The sequence below is a fragment of the Mus musculus genome, chromosome 17 (genome assembly GCF_000001635.26).
Source record: "Mus musculus strain C57BL/6J chromosome 17, GRCm38.p6 C57BL/6J".
Taxonomy (NCBI): domain Eukaryota; kingdom Metazoa; phylum Chordata; class Mammalia; order Rodentia; family Muridae; genus Mus; species Mus musculus.
Genome location: NC_000083.6, coordinates 83,418,412 through 83,436,055, shown reverse-complemented (window position 1 = coordinate 83,436,055; position 17,644 = coordinate 83,418,412). Strand labels below are relative to the sequence as shown.

Here is a 17,644-nt window from a genome sequence, read left to right as displayed (position 1 = left end):
TGGGTTTGTCTGCTCCTTTTCTTTTCTTTTCTTTTCTTTTCTTTTCTCTTCTTCTCTCTTCTCCTCTCTTCCTCCTCTCCTCTCTTCTCCTCTCCTCTCCTCTCCTTTTTCCTTTCCTTTCCTTTCTTTTCTCTTCTTTTCTTTCAAGAGAGGGTCTCACTATGTAGCTCTGGTTATCCCAGAACTCACTATGCAGACCAGACTGGCTTTGAACTCACAGAGATCTCTGCCAGGCTCTGCCCTCCAAGTGCTGAGATTAAAGGTGTGTGTGTACCAGCAAGCTGGGCTCTGTGGCTTCCTGATCTTGGGTCACTGCTTGCTTTACTTAAGCAGCACTTTCTGCTCCCATCACTGTGAACTCACAGGGAAGACAAGCTGACAAGTATGAGTCAAGGGACTTGTCTAAGTAGGGTTTGAGATCAGTGACAATAATAACAAAAGTGTTGTGGTCTAGAAAATGTAATTAATGAACACTTACCCTCATGCTGGTAAACAGAGCAGGTGATCAGTGCTCAGCAGAGAAGGTGTTCACTGAGTGTAACTAGTATATATTATACCGCCACAGCTAACATGTCTAGGATCCAGAGCGGACAGAATACAAACTTTGATGTGGACCTAGGTTTGAACCTCAGCTTTAGTCCTCCCTAGTGTTCATGCTTAAAAAAAAAATGTATTGATAATTGAGTCTGATCAGTGACAAAGTCATTTAACTACAAAGGCAATTATGTGGGATACTGTTGATTAAGATTATTCATTTTTTGACTCTTGCAGACTAGGAATTGAAAAAAAGAAAAAAACCTTAAGAGTTCATCTAGTCCAGCTCCTACTGTTCAGAAAAGGAAATATGGTTTAACCAATTTCAATAAATTTTAAGTCTACATTCCAGAACTTTGTTATTTAGAACTTTAATCCCAGCACTGCACTCAGGAGGCAGAGATAGGTGAAACTCTTAGAGTTCAAGGCTAGCCTGGTCTATATAAAAAGTTTCAGGCAAGCTAGAGAACTACATAGTGAGACCTTGTTTTAAAAATAAACCTACCCAGAAAACAAAGGTTCTATATCTGCATCTTCCAAAACCAGTCACTGATCCATTAAATGGCATGAATAAGAGATACTGGAAGTGTAAAATATACAGAATTGATTTTTTTCACAGCTTGATTTATTCCTAGACTTAAAGAGATTTAAAAACAGAAAAAGGCCTTTTTAGAAACAGTAGACTGCGTACGTTTAGACTGCAGTCACTCGTGTTATGGGTGCTACTGCTGAAGACCTCTGAATTTCTAGTGTGCTGACAGCTTCAGCATCTTCTCCCACAGATGTCTACTTTAAGAACCCTGAACATGTGCTGGAGAGATGGCTCAGCGGTTAAGAGCACTCACTGGCTGTTCTTCCAGAGGACCTGAGTTCAATTCCCAGCATCCACATGACAGCTCACAACTGTCTCTAACTCCAAGATCTGACATCTTTATACAGACATACATGTATGAAACAGGCAAAAACATCAATGCATATAAATAGAATAAAAATAAACGATTCAGATCCCTGAGCATGGTGGTGGATGCCTGTAACCCCACATTTTGGAGGCTGAAACAAGAGGACAGGAGTTATTGGCCATCTGGTAGCACACTAACCTTAAGACCAGAAAGGCAGGGCAGTGGTGGCACACGCCTTTAATCCCAGCACTTGGGAGGCAGAGGCAGAGGCAGATGGATTTCTGAGTTCGAGGCCAGCCTGGTCTACAAAGTGAGTTCCAGGACAGCCAGGACTACACAGAGAAACCATGTCTTGAAAAACCAAACCAAACCAAACCAAAACAAAAAGACCAGAAAGGTTATCTAAGATATCATTTCAAAAAAAATTTTTTTTCTAGTTTACAATTTTTAGAACTAATAGTTTCTTCTAAATTAGAGTCTCAAACATAAGCAAAATACAGAAAAGCGTGATGACACTAAACTGCTACAAACCCAGGGATCTACTCATTTTCAGCTGTTTCTTTAATGGCAATTCTGTCTATAAACCATGCAGCTAAAACCCAAAGAGATGCTGGAGAAAGGAACTCTGGTTTTATAGTAGAAACTGACAAAGATCCTTTTTGGAAGACTTCCTAGAACCAGCTAATGACCCAAGTGTCTACCTGTGAACCATGTGTGTACAGAAGTCCTGGGAGATCAGAAGAGGGCACTGGATCCCTGGTAACTGGAGCTCTAGGTGGTCATAACTTGCCATATGTGACAGGAACCAAACCCAGGTCCTCTGTAAGAACAACAGGTGCTCTTAACCACCAAGCCATCTCTCTGACCAGTAGTATGAAAGTAATGATATTTTAGAATTCAACAAACCAGGTTGGCTGTGTTGGCATATAGCTTTAATTCCAAAATTCAGGAGGCAGAGGCAGCTTGGTCTACAACGAATTCCAGGCCAACCAGTTTAGACCTTGTCTTTGAAAAACATAAAGAAGAGAAAAAGTTCAACAAAATAATGTTATATATAAGAAAATTAAAAAATGTGTGTGTGTGTGTGCGCGCGCACGCGTGTGTATGAATGTGTGTATGTGTAGGCGTAAGCGGTGGTGAATGACTTAAATCCCAACAGTCTAATCTAAAAAAAAGTCCTAGGTATAGCGCCTACCAAATGTGATGTACTTAATACCAACTAGGATAAAACCTGGGTTTGAAAATTTGACTAGTATTAAAATGCTATTTTTTTCACCTTCTTTGTTCTATTAGCAAAATTTCCTAAAGTCTTAGTGTGTGTGATATATACACATAATGATAATACAAAAACCATGGTCCTAGCAATTTAGGAACTTACCTCAGAAATAGATACACAGATATATAAGAAATTTGGATGTTAATTAAAAAAATAAGCCAACTTACAATTAATCAATTTTGAACTTCTTTCTTTCTTTCTTTTTTTTTTTTTTAAACAACTCTGTCAAAATTCCTTGAAAACATCACACACAGGAGGTTACTTATGTGTTTGGACTTTTACAGCCCCCCTCCCCAAGGGCTTTCCTTCTGAACGGTCAGGTAACAGCATAGCTACACAGTGAGCCCCTGCTGCCCAGAGGAGGGGAAGGAGGAGGGGATGCAGCGGTAAAGCCTGCATCTCTCCAACCCTGCTTTCCTAACTAACTGGGCAGGAGAAGAGACACAAGGTTCCGGGGACTACAGAAACCTGGGTGCACATGAAACTGATTCAGCAGGACTAATAAACAGGTTTTAATTTTCATGCTTTGTGCTTTGCTTTGAGGGTTTGTGAAATTGGGTTTCATTCTTAAGCAAGGCTGTCCTGAACTCCTGCCATAGACCTGCCTCAGCCTCTCAACTGCTGGGATTACAGGTGTGAGCCCCACACCTGGCTCTCCTGTCTTATTTCTTTTTAAAAACATTTGGATAAAATCAAACAAAATGTGAAGATATGATAAACCTGGGTCAAATTATAGGTGCTGCTTGTAGTATTTACATACATTTTGAGAAAGAAAAAATATTTCACAATCTTTAAACATTTAAAAGTGTTACTAAAGGGGAAGAGGAATCAGTATTTTTGGTGAAGCTATTCCTTGGTGAACCAACGGGTGAGTAGCTTAGGGAAACAGCAGCTAAGTTCATGTGTAACTTTAGACACTGTAGAACTGTCATGTTTTAAAGCTGCTGTGACACAGGGAACTCTGCTCCTACATCTCATGTTTTTTCTTTTGCATTATTCACTTGTCCCTGATCTGAGTGAGGTGTCTGGTGAAGAAGAATAAACACATATGCTACAAACGTAATGGCTAACAAATACAACACTGTATGTATCCTGTGATCGGTGATCTACCTGTTATGTCTTACCATGATAAAAGTCACCTATTTCATTCATTTTCTTTGGACAGCTTAAATGTTACTGTATCAGAAATTCCTTCCCTACCACTCTACACAGCAACCTGTCCTTACTCTTTCCAAACATGTATCATCTCATAACACCAGGAATTTGTTATAGTCTGTCTATATCATGTATGTGTGGCATACTGTTACCAAATTCTACATGGTTCAGACATAGTAACTGTGATAACTGTAAGTACTTAGTACAGGGCCTGGCAAGGAAATACTCAAATTTTTGTTAAACAAACAACTAAGTATATTAAATGGTTATCTGATAAAGGAACAATTCAAAAGCATTTTAGATCTATAAGAGCTATTAGAATCTCAAGCTTATTTATGGCTTAATTTTTCTCTTTCCAATTCAATAAATGTTTATATTGGTTATTTAACATTTATTTGAGGGGCTAAAGAGAAGGCTTAGCAGGTAAGTGTTTGTTGTACAAGCATGAAGACTGGGGTGTCTATCTCCAGTACCCATGTCAATCAGGCCAAGCATGGTGACCTGCCTGTCCCACAGCTCAGACGACAGACAGGTGATCCCTGGAGCAAGTCAGCTACCTAGACCCGCTGAACTGGTCAGCTCTTGTTTCTAATGACAGTTCATGGAGGAAGACCCCAGACATCAAACTTCTGGCCACCGGATGGCACACAGAACATACACGTGTGTCCACAAACATGTGAACAAACACATGAAAAAAAGAAATGTTTGAAAGCAACCATTTAACTAACTCCAATCATTGTAGGCTTTTTAGTAACATTTGCTTCTCAATCGATGCTTTCTTCAACTACACAGATTTCATAAAATTACCTGCTGGAGAAAATAGATTTCTAACAAAGAGATGGAATGAGTGCAGCAGGTAATTTTATGAAAGCTACTTACTGTATAAACTGACAACAAGACTGTCCCACGGTATGCTTAAGGGAAAAGTTTTTAACTATACATATGAGAGAAAGAATAGCCAGAGGTACCACAGCAGAGAGAGAGAGAGAGAGAGAGAGAGAGAAAGAGAGAGAGAAAGAGAGAGAGGGAGTAGGGGGAGGGGAGGGGAGGGGAGGAGAGGAGATTGGACACAGCCAGCAGGCTGGGCATGTGAGAGAGAGAGGAGACTAGCAGGGGCCAGAGGGTAGAGAGCAGAGTGAGCAGCAGGAGCAGAGAGCACGAGCCCAGTGAGGATACGGGGTATGATGAGGGTGAGTGACTGTGGGGAGGAGGGCTAGGATGCTAGCTGGCACCGACACTGTGTTATTAATGCATCCTCTGACATCTAACAGGTATCACAGTCAGCTAGATGCCCCTTCTGCCAGAGCTAAGGGAAATGACCCCTGTTGGCAGATGGAAACTAGTTTCCCAAGTTCCTGAGGAAGGCAGGCTTTCCTCTAACCACCAGAAATCCTCCCATAGTCCCGCTTGAGCTCATTGGACTGCCTTTTGGAGTTTGAGGAAGTGGGAGTTTCCCTAGCGAGCTCAGTGCGTGCAGGGCTGCAGTCTACAATTAAAGAATGGACAGTGTTTGCCTAGCATGAGAGGCCTCAGGTTTAATTCTCAGCATCACACAACAAACACAGCCACAACTGCTTTTTAGTAAGTTACAAACTGAAGCATTGTACCAAAGCCTAGCTGCTGCATCTAACAATAGACATCCCTACAGGAAAACTTAAGTTCTAACTGTGAAGCAATTTACCTCCACTATGACTATAACAAAAGTCTATAACCAGGAAGAGAGCAAGTGTCTGGTGAACATCTAAGCCAGTAGGAGCTTTTGCCTCTCCTCTCATACCTGACCTCAAAGCTGCCAGGGTACATCGTTTCTCACTGCCACCTGCTTTCAACCAGGACACCCGCTTTCGTGGCTGGCAGTTGTTCAGAACGTGCAGCCTTTCCAAGCTTTCCTCTTACTTTGCTATGACTCAAGGCAGAAGACTTTAGGTAGATTTTTCTGGTATCGCTCACCTACAAGTATCAAATGTAAATAGATTTCTTCCCATGTCAAAGCAGATGGGTTAGAACCAGTAGTGGTTGTCATTGGCCAAAATAAAATAAAATAGATAAATAACAATTTTAAAAGAATGTCAAAAATGATTTTAGCATTAATATATAAAATATTAGAAAATATGTTGTAATATGTCATATAAATGAAAATCGTACTTTAAAAATGTATTTAGCTCTTACAGCAAACAAATACTATGTTTTCATTCTATTTTATACATTTGAGTGTAGGGCTTTTAAACACACAAGACAGACACACAGACACACACACACTGCGATTTTAACACAAAAACAGACTTGGGAAAGTGAAATAATGAGTTCAATGTCAGCTTCTAGACACCAGAAGCCATGAGTGTAGATGTCTACTGTATATCTGTAGGTGGGCTAAGGAGTTTTTGTTTTGTTTTCCAAGTTTTAAAGACAACTGCAGTGTAATTATTGTAGCTCTTTTACACATGTGTGCCTCTGCAGCACTCTTTCAGCAGAGGTCACATGTCAGGGTCTCCAGAGCTAGTCTCCACAATGCTCCCTTCCTACTGCCCACTCCGTGCACCTGCTCAACAATTGAGAATCTGTCAGCTTCTTTTCCTAAATTCAGTGGGATGGAACTAACCATGACTAAACAAGAGTGTTGATGGGGGTGGGGAGGAATTGAAGGGATGGCTTAACGGTTAAGAGCACTCACTTATCTGAAGTTCCTGAGTTAAATCCCCCCCCCCCCCAACCTGAGACAGGGTTTCTTTGTGTAGCCCTGGCTGTCCTGGAACTCACTTTGTAGACCAGGCTGGCCTCGAACTCAGAAATCTGCCTGCCTCTGCCTCCCAAGTGCTGGGATTAATAGGCGTGTGCCACCACCGCCTAGTTTTTGCGTGGAGTGTTCCACCCTTAAGAGTTATGTGAAGGAAGCGTCGCTGTGACCACTATCCTCAGGCCAGAACGCTATTCCAGGACACGGCCATTAGGCCTAGGCCATGAGGCTACCAAACAGAAGAGTGTGGACAAGAGACTCCTCACATTCACTGTTCTTTCTAGGATCAGCGTCTCTAGTTAACTACGGTCAGCTAGAGTTAGAGTGTGTTTGTAAATAAATTCAGTATTTTCCTTGAGTATGTCAGCATTATGGAATCTACACTACTGTACTACAAAAAAATTCAGATCTAACTAAAGAATATCATCACATTTCAACTTATTTATAATTGGTATAAAAATGGATGACCTAAAGATTATAGCCAATAAGTATATTTTTCTTACTAAAAAATATAAAATATAAAATGAAAGCAAAAATCCACAGAAATTAAGTTAAATTGGTAACAAAAAATTTAAGCATATTTTAGCCAATTAATAGTCCAGATAACAAAGATAGTTATGACACAAGAGATGAGCTGCAAAAAACATGCACAGAAAAGGCAAGGTTTTATTTAAAACTGCATGCTTCAATTAAATTTGCAAGCAATCTGAGAATGTAAAAGTGATATATAAAACTTTACTTTGCAATTAAATATACATATACAGAGTTATTCTGTTTTGGTCAGAACAAGGCGACAGCAAGTAGCCAGAAATAAGAATTAATAAAAGAGAAAAAAATTAAGAGGAAGTGCTTTGCTAGACTCATTATATGATTCTTTTCAGCAAAAAGTAAACGATTATTTGCAACCAAGTTGGAAAGACAGGAAACTGAGTTAAAATTTATCAATCTTTTAAATGGCTTTTCTAGTATAGTTTTGGAGGAAATACATTTTTGGACTTCTTATGTTGTTATATTCATTTTTACCATTCACCTTAATTGTTCAGATCTCACAGATGATAGATTTTTTTTTTTTAAAAGCAGTTAATTTACTAGTTCAAATTACCACAGTATTTCCTTTGTTAAGAGGAAAGTCAGAGTTGAAATGCCAAAAAGCCAAATAAGAGATGGAGACAAGGCCAGCTCAGGGCAACCTGCGGAGCTTATCCTTACCTTGGCTGTTTTTTTCCCGGGTTGACATTTTTGCTGGTTGAGACAAAAATGACATATCTTACAATAAAAACCGAGCATTTTCTTAAATGACTACAGCAATACGTCTCCGATTACAATGAATAAATTATACTGAATAAAATTAAGGCATATTCTTATGAGTCAACAATAGTTAAAATGTTTTTTTTAAAAAGGCAAGTATTTTTAAAAAGAAATTTTAATTTACCTTGATTGACGATGACATCTTTATGTCTAAAAGAGAATACAAAGAACATTTATTATATATGGTTCATCATTAAAGTCACCTGAAAGAATTTAAAAATTTTGATGCCTAGCCCATAACTTAGATAAATGTCTACAAGTAAAATTCAGGAAGTAGTATTTTTTTCAGTTTCTCAGTAGTTTCAACTACTAATATATACTATTTTATAAAACAGTAAATATCACACAAGATCATCAAAACACTGAAAGCACATACAAAAAAAAAGTATAATACTTATATCTTACAAAACTGAGATACTGAAGAAAAATTAATAGAAGACTTAAAAAAATACACTGACAAGAAAAAAAATCAACTGAAATAGATTAAAAATTCAAATCAGGGGGTTGGTGAGAGAGCTTAGCAGTTGAGAGGGCTCACTGCTCTTCCAGAGGTCCTGAGTTCAATTCCCAGCGCCCCCCATCTGTAATGGGATCTGATGCCTTATTCTGGTGCATCTGAAGACTGCTACTCATATAAAAATAAAGTAATATGAATAAACTAAAAAAAAAAAAAACCAACAACAACAACAACAAAAAACAAACCAGGCACATCATTACCTACAACAGGCATGTTGTTACACACAACAGTGTAGAAACACAATTATTGATTTTCATACATGATAAAGTATAGCAACTTACTTGTCTGCATTTTTTATAACCTTTGATATTAGTTTTGATGTTGAAACCGTTTTCATTAATTTATTACGACTATCATCTGAATTTTCCCATGAGTTATGTGACTTTTCAGCTGTTGGTGGACGTTTTATGCTAGAAGAAACATATTAATTTCTTAGAGAAACATTCTGAGAAGCAATGACATGTAATCGACAGTTTCAATAGAAAATGACGGACGTTGTTAACATTCTCTTAAAGCAAATCCAGGGGTGAGAAGGATTAGTTGAGAGGAGCTGGCTGGATGAGTGGAGGGGTCAGCAAGGCAGTCAGGAAGTCTGCATTATGCTGTCATTCAAGAGATCTACTAGCAAAAACAGTATCTGAAAAAAAGAAATCTCTACAATCTGCTGTTAAGAAAGGAAAATGTGTAAATCTGTATGTAATAATTCTCATAGTTTGTAGCTATAAAAATGATTTATAAACCACTGAAATATGAGACTGCACGTTTCACTCATCTGTAATTATGTTCATGTAGTTAATTTATACATGGCACAAATTTCTAAATACTGTGATGCTAAAACTAAAACTCTTGCTTATAGTTTTAAAGACTTTTTATCCAGGACTAGAAATAAACAATAAAGTTACTGCCACTATCAATGAGGAATCCCTGGATTTATAACTGAAATTTATAAATGTATAAAGGTTTATAAATGACCTTCTGACTGCATTTGCTAACGCCAGCCACCATGAAACCCACCCAGTCTCTGATAGTCCTGCAGCAGTGCATCCAGAGAGCAATCTAGAAGGACAAGCACATTTCCAGGAGACCTTAAGCTGGAAAGGAGACTCTGGGACAAAGCAGACACCAAGTCAATCATGAACCTTCCCCGCACACAATAAAAGGTGAATAACATTAATAAGCCACACTCAAGAAACTCCACAGGAGACCAGGCAGAAGAGCCACAAACCCTTAGACAGAAAAAGAATTTGCATGAGGCGCAGAGGTAAAGCATTCTGTAAATGGTAAACATGCATTAGTTAAGTGAACGACACTTTGGTTTTCAAATCTCCATCACAGACTTGAATCAAAACATTAAAATAGCAAAAGAGGAATATATGGCAAGTCTTTAGGAGTGACTGTCATTTACTTTACTGAAATTCTAAAGATGGTTCTGGAGATGGTTTAATAGTTTCTCCAAATTAATTCCTCGGCAGAACTATGATAATAAAATACCCAAGGAATGTGAAAGCTTGAGTCTGTGTTTCTAAATAGGCCAACTTAATTAAACTGGTATCATCAGAATTGATACAAGGTAGCTGTGGCAGTGAGCCCCAGCAGGCATGTTTATACCTCAATTTAGGATCCTACATATTTGTTACAATGTTCTTCCCTTCTCTCCTCGCACTTTCAAACAGATTATAGTGGAAACAGAGAAAAAGCTCTCAAACAAGCCTGTAGCATAGAAAAGAGCAGGTGAAATGATTTCATTTCCACACTCAAGCGAAAACTTCTCCTCCCCAAACCCAAAGCTGAACTGAGATGCAGCCACAAGAGCCATATGTTTAAAGGGGCCTTGCGTGTTGAGGTTGTAATGATGCCAAAAGGTGGTGAGAATAATTAATATGGCAATTTCTATCCATGGCTATACATTTATACACAACTCCATAAAAACTTTAAAAATTCTAAAATTTCATTATAAAAATATTGTTTAGGTTGTTTATACTTAGTTTTCTTTTACCAAGTTGTTTGTGATTTAGTTTCTTTGCCAATTGTAACTGAAAAGTTATGGTTTTAAACCTTTATTCCCAGATGTTCTAAAACACAGATTATAGAAATGAAGAAGTTTTCTCTTGGAATCCATGGATAGCCAATTCTTGCCAAATCACAGAATCTAGGTATCTTTACAACCATTCCCTAGCCCTGTACTTGGGGACAGTTAAAACCTTTTGATGGGAGCAGAACTCTTGCTCTCTGGAGTTTGTCTGTTTATTTGGAGAGGCTGTGAAGAGGGCTGGGGAGAAGGTGACGCTCGAATTTGTGGGCTCTGATCATTAGAATGAGAATCCTCTTTTTTTTCTCTCTGTCCTTGTGGCTTTTCTTTCTTTTTTTCTGTACCACTGTAAAATAAAGTATAACATGGAACAACATATTTTTAAACAAACTTAAAAAGCAAAATAATAAAGTGCGTATAATTCAAGACCCTAAATCATATAACTAATTTATTATTTTTATTCAATAAGAAAAAAATCATTAATAAAGAATTAATTTTTAAAAATCTAAGGTAATAAATAGTACATCCTATAAAGACTGTCTTTTTGGACAGAAGTGACCTCTAGTGAACTTTCTAATTTTGGCAGGAAATATACAAGCTCTCTTAACTGACTTCAACATCTCCAAATCAGAGCATTAGTGGAATTTTGCATTTCTTGTAGAAACAAACTGGCTGGTGACACACTAAGTGCTCGTGTTTAACCCAGACTGGTCTGGGGTCCCTCTGCCCTGTCAATTGAGGGTTGTCTCTGTCTGGAGAAGGAAACGGATGGGCTATGGTACTGAGCATCAAGCAGTTCAGGGTCTCATAAGTGTTAACTAAGCACTCTACTGATGAGTTATACCCCAAGTCCCCATCAAAAGCTTTAATTGTACTAAAAACGGATGGTTTATTTCATATCTGTTAATGCTACATTATTTTAATTATGTAAGTATAAAAAAAATCATACATACATAAAAAAACACTAATTCTTGAAAAAAGCAAGTTTAATGCTTTAGAATGACTATTTAAAAAGTTACGAAAAGGCTGTGAGGGCTGGGGCGGTGGCTCAGCTGTTAGCGAGTGCCTGCTGTTCTTCCACAGGACCAGAGTCAGTTCTGAACATCCACATCAGGTGGCTCAACCACCACTCTAGCTCCAGTGGAATTCAATGACCCTCAACACAAATGGACATACTAACCACATAGACACGTACATGAAAACTATGTTAAAAGCTACATTAAAAAAAAGGGTTATTAAATGAAGGTGAACCAATTTTTATAGTCATTCTAATTAATATATTGTTTTGCCTGAGTTTTACACTCCTTACTCTGCCTTTAAACTAAGAATTATGAGCCTATAGGCATATTTTCTGTAAGAGAGTCAACAAATTTGACCAGAGATGCATCCTTTGAAAAGGAGAAGGCTTGTTCTGACAAATGACTAAATAGTAATACATTTCAAGATAAAATTACCTATGTGTAATTTTTATTACCCTACACTTGAATCTTTAATTGATTTCAATTCAATTGTACAGTTGCCAAGTGTGGTGGCACATGCCTTTAATCCTAGCACTTGGGAAGCATAGGTAGGCAGATCTCTGTTAGTTAGAGGCCAACCTGGTCTACAATGCAAGTTCCAGGATAGCCAATGCTATTATACAAAACAAAACAAAACAAAACCCTGTCTCAAAAAGCCAAAGACCAAACCAAAACAAAACATGCATGCCATACAGTCTCAGCTGCATCATGAGCTACTGAGCAGTTATGTAGAGGACAGACTCAAGACTCGTGTTCCAATATTAAAGGGCAGAAAACTGCAAACGCTCTACAGTAACTTATGCAAAGGGCATTTAAATTCTGTAAGAAGGTATGTTCAAGAATGTCACAAGTATATATATAAAATAAACATACAAATACACACACACACACACACACACACACACACACAGACTGTCACAGACTATGTAACTCCACTATTACACTGTAAAAGTTAAAAATATAGTGATATCATTTTGACTGTAACATTTCTGAGTCTGATCATTTCTGCTATCTTTGCACTGGCCATTGACTGCTGATTTTTATGTTCTGTTTTTTAAAAAGTGTGTGCTAATAAACACATTTTCACCAGCAAAATATCAGATTAAACCTTAAAATGAAAACCTGGGCCTGGGGACGGTGAGTGGGGGCAGTGCTTGTTGTGCTCAGTGTGAGGGTCCGAGTCTGGATCCCAGCTCGTGGAAAAGCCAAGCATGGTAGCTTTCAGTCACTGGAACCAACACTGGAGGTGGACCCCAGGGTTTGGTGGTCATCTAATCTAGGCAAAATTGCAAACTACAGGTGCAATAAGAAGCAAGCCGTGTCTAAAAAACGAAGGTAAGGCATGGTAAACATCCAATATCAATCTATGACCTCCATATATGCAGACAGGTATGTGTATACGTGTACATACACATCCACATACCACACAAAAAGGTAGAAGGAAAGGAAGGCCTGAATTAGATGTTACTTCTTTTGTGACATAAGTCTTCAAATTATCCCTTACACTTAAAAGATATTTTCCTTTTGGGCTCCTTAAAAGCAAAACCTAGTGGCCCTGCACAATGAAGGAACAAAACCAGGTAATCCTAGCTCATTCTTCACTATTGTGCTGAGCACTACAATAAAACAGCACAGCAACTATTTAAGAAAAGCAGCTAAAGTTAAACTTAATGGGGGAAAAAAAAGAAAGGTTGTTTATTAAAATTACATACAAAGAGCTGGATAGCTCAGTAGCTAAGAGCCCTCAATCCTCTTGCACATAACCTGAGTTTGGTTCCCAGCACCCACACGGCAGCTCACGGTCACCTGTAACTCCAGTTCCAGGCTTTCCAAATCCTTCTCTAGTGGGTACTGCAGGATGTGCTCCCGCAAAGGAAACACAGAAGAATGAGATACAGATAAACAACCCTGGCAAAAATAGTATTATAAATTTCTACTATAAATGTTTTATTACAATGCTTTCTCCTGAAAAAATAAACCAGAGAGAGATTAGCATTCTTTGAGAAGAAAGAACAATCTAGCATCTATAATGCCATGAGGTTCTGGAGAGAATTCATAAAGCCCTGAAGACCTTGTTGTCTCCTCACCATCTGTGCGGCCACCTGGTGGATTACACTTCTGTAATTCCACAGGATGGTCCATCAGCATACATCATCTACTTTTTAAACTGTTTTCCTCTCATGCATTATCAAACAACAAAACACCCCGTTTGTGAAGCTGATTTCCTATAATCTTTCCAAAGTCCATGTACCAACAACTAAAAACAAACAATCGAACAAACAGACAAACAAACAAATAAAGGTGGGCAAATGTCATTTAAGCACTATCATCAGAACAGTAAATTATATTGAATTAATTGATGAGCACATTGAATCCAAGTCTGTAATACACTGGAACATTTGTAATCAGCAAATATTAACAACAAAATTCCAGGAAATGAGATGGCTCACTCTCTTCAGTAAAGCTTCCTAAATAAAAATTAATTTTTAAACTAATATAAGTAAGCACAGTGTCCCCAGACTGGGTGTCTCACTTACAATTAAAGAATTCAAGATGACAGGCAGTGGTGGCACATGCCTGTAATCTCAGCACTTGGGAGGCAGAGGCAGGTGGATTTCTGAGTTTGAGGCCAGCCTGGTCTACAGAGTGAGTTCCAGGACAGCCAGGACTGCACAGAGAAACCCTGTCTCGCAAAAACAAAAAACCAAAAAAACAACAACAAAAAAAGGAATTCAAGGCATGCGTGCTTGACTCCCACAGAGCTCTACTTGGAAGTCTTCTCATGAGTACCTAGATCATCATGCACAGTTGTTCAGGGCCAGTGTCCCCACCCCATTACTATCAGGTACCTTTTAGCAGCTGAAGAAAGAGTTTCTTTTCTTGCTATTGATACAGAGCTGGTATGATTCTGTTTTCTGCTTATACCACTTCCATTGGTTATACAGGACATAGAAATAGCTTCTCGAAGGCTTGGTTGGCCTAAAATAGTTAAAAAAGAAAAGTTATCAAATTTCAAAATATTCCTTAAGGAGCAGAGTTTTACAATTCAGTTTGTAGTGTTTAGAAATAGTGAGTAGATTTAGTTAGGGAAGCAGAAAACCCGGCCTGAGTAGGGGCATAAGCCCCTTTCGGTCCGACCAGCACCGGGGTAGCTAGGGCACAGAGTTAGCTGACACCCGCCAGCTACTCACACCACCAGACTTCAGGTGATCTGGCCACCCTCCGGGCCACAGGACAGGTGTCTGCCCAGCCCGGGAGCCCTTGGCCTCAGGATCTGCAGGAGCCATCTTGGTTCCGGGACTCCACCGAACTTAGGAACTTAGTCTGCACAGGTGAGAGTGTGCACCACAGAAGCTGACAGCTTTTGTGACCCACCAAAGCAACACAGCTTCTGGGAAAGGTCCTGTTTTGGGCCTTCATCTTCGGCCAGGAGGAGGTCCAAACACCAGATATCTGTGCACCTTCCCTGTAAGAAGAGAGCTTGCCTGCAGAGAGTGCTCTGACCACTGAAACTCAGAGGAGAGAATCTGGATGAAATGGAGAAGTTTCTAGACAGATACCAGGTACCAAAGTTAAATCAAGATCAGGCTAATGATCTAAACAGTCCCATATCCCCTAAATAAATAGAAACAGTCATTAATAGTCTCCCAACCAAAAAAAAACCCAGGACCAGATGGGTTTAGTGCAGAGTTCTATCAGACCTTCCAAGAAGATCTAATCCCTGTTTCCCAGGTCTGCTAATAGAGGCTAACAGAATCACTAGAAGAACAATCTCTAAAAAGAGACAACTATAACAATTAACTCCAGAGATTACCAGATGGCGAAAGGTAAATGTAAGAATCTTACTAACAGAAACCAAGACGACTCATCATTATCAGAACCCAGCAGTCCCACTTCGCCCAGTCCAGGGCACCCCAACACATCGGAAAAGCTAGACCGGGATCTAAAAGCATATCTCATGATGATGGTAGAGGACATCAAGAAGGACTTTAATAACACACTTAAAGAAATACAGGAGAACACTGCTAAACAGGTAGAAGACATTAAAAAGGAAGCACAAAAATCCCTTAAAGAATTGCAGGAGAACCAGACCAAACAGATGATGGAACTGAATAAAACCATCCAAGACCTAAAAAGGGAAGTAGACACAATAAAGAAAACCCAAATTGAGGCAACGTTGGAGATAGAAACCCTAGGAAAGAAATCTGGAACCACAGATGCGAGCATCAGCAACAGAATACAAGAGATGGAAGAGAGAATCTCAGGTGCAGAAGACTCCATAGAGAACATCAGCACAACAATCAAAGAAAATACAAAATCCAAAAAGATCCTAACTCAAAACATCCAGGAAATCCAGGACACAATGAGAAGACCAAACCTACAGATAATAGGAGTAGATGAGAATGAAGATTTTCAACTCAAAGGATCGGCAAATATCTTCAACAAAATTATAGAAGAAAACTTCCCAAACCTAAAGAAAGAGATACCCATGAACATACAAGAAGCCTACAGAACTCCAAATAGACTGGACCAGAAAAGAAATTCCTTCCAACGTATAATAATCAGAAAAACAAATGCACTAAATAAAGATAGAATACTAAAAGCAGTAAGGGAAAAAGGTCAAGTAACATATAAAGGCAAGCCTCTCAGAATTACACCAGATTTTTCACCAGAGACTATGAAAGCCAGAAGGGCATGGACAGATGTTATACAGAAACTAAGAGAACACAAATTCCAGCCCAGGCTACTATACACAGCCAAACTTTCAATTACCATAGATGGAGAAACCAAAGTATTCCACGACAAAACCAAATTCACACATTATCTTTCCACAAATCCAGCCCTTCAAAGGATAATAACAGAAAAAAACCAATACAAGGACGGAAACCACGTCCTACAAAAAGCAAGAAGGTAATCCCTCAACAAACCTAAAAGAAGACAGCCACAAGAACAGAATGCCAACTCTAACAATAAAAATAAAAGGAAGCAACAATTATTTTTCCTTAATATCTCTTAATATCAATGGACTCAACTCCCCAATAAAAAGACATAGACTAACAGACTGGCTACACAAACAGGAACCAACATTTTGCTGCTTACAGGAAACTCATCTCAGGAAAAAAGATAGACACTACCTCAGAATGAAAGGCTGGAAAACAATTTTCCAAGCAAATGGTAGGAAGAAACAAGCTGGAGCAGCCATCCTAATATCTAATAAATTCAACTTCCAACCCAAAGTCATCAAAAAAGACAAGGAAGGGCACTTCATACTCATCAAAGGTAAAATCCTCCAAGAGGAACTATCAATTCTGAATATCTATGCTCTAAATACAAGGGCAGCCACATTCATTAAAGATACTTTAGTAAAGCTCAAAGCACACATTGCACCTCACACAATAATAGTGGGAGACTTCAACAAACCACTTTCACCAATGGACAGATCATGGAAACAGAAATTAAACAGGGACACAGTGAAACTAACGGAGGTTATGAAACAAATGGATCTGACAGATATCTACAGAACATTTTATCCTAAAACAAAAGGATATACCTTTTTCTCAGCATCTCACGGTACCTTCTCCAAAATTGACCACATAATTGGTCACAAAACAAGTCTCAACATATACAAAAATATTGAAATTGTCCCATGCATCCTATCAGATCACCACGGACTAAGGCTGATCTTCAATAACAAAATAAATAATAGAAAGCCAACACACACGTGGAAACTAAACAACACTCTTCTCAATGATAACTTGGTCAAGGAAGGAATAAAGAAAGAAATTAAGGACTTTTTGGAGTTTAATGAAAATGAAGCCACAACATACCCAAACTTATGGGACACAATGAAAGCATTTCTAAGAGGAAAACTCATAGCTCTGAGTGCCTCCAAAAAGAAACTAGAGAGAGCACACATTAGCAGCTTGAAAACACACCTAAAAGCTCTAGAACAAAAGGAAGCAAATTCACCCAAGAGGAAACAAGAAGAACTATTCAAAGAATCAACCAATCGAGGAGCTGGTTCTTTGAGAAAATCAACAAGATAGATAAACCCTTAGCCAGACTCACTAGAGGGCACAGGGAAAGTATTCTAATTAACAAAATCAGAAATGAAAAGGGAGACATAACAACAGATCACGAAGAAATTCAAAACACCATCAGATCCTTCTACA

At 38.7% G+C, this 17,644-nt stretch overlaps 1 protein-coding gene across 16 annotated transcripts in view; it reads right to left on the bottom strand.

Moving 5' to 3' along the window:
- Positions 1-17,644, bottom strand: part of Eml4 (echinoderm microtubule associated protein like 4) — a 129,432-nt gene that overhangs the window by 44,306 nt on the left and 67,482 nt on the right. For 4 of the 16 annotated variants that reach the window (XM_006525155.3, NM_001114361.1, XM_030250148.1 and 1 more), the window contains 5 exons: positions 14,321-14,450; positions 10,625-10,798; positions 8,705-8,833; positions 8,031-8,056; positions 7,808-7,840 (listed from right to left, as the gene is read on the bottom strand). In XM_006525155.3, coding sequence (XP_006525218.1) covers positions 7,808-7,840; positions 8,031-8,056; positions 8,705-8,833; positions 10,625-10,798; positions 14,321-14,450 — 492 coding nt within the window. Of the gene's footprint in view, positions 1-2,134; positions 2,254-7,807; positions 7,841-8,030; positions 8,057-8,704; positions 8,834-10,624; positions 10,799-14,320; positions 14,451-17,644 lie in introns of those variants that run through there. The other 12 variants (XM_006525158.3, NM_001286567.1, NM_001379374.1 and 9 more) reach the window with 6 other exon arrangements.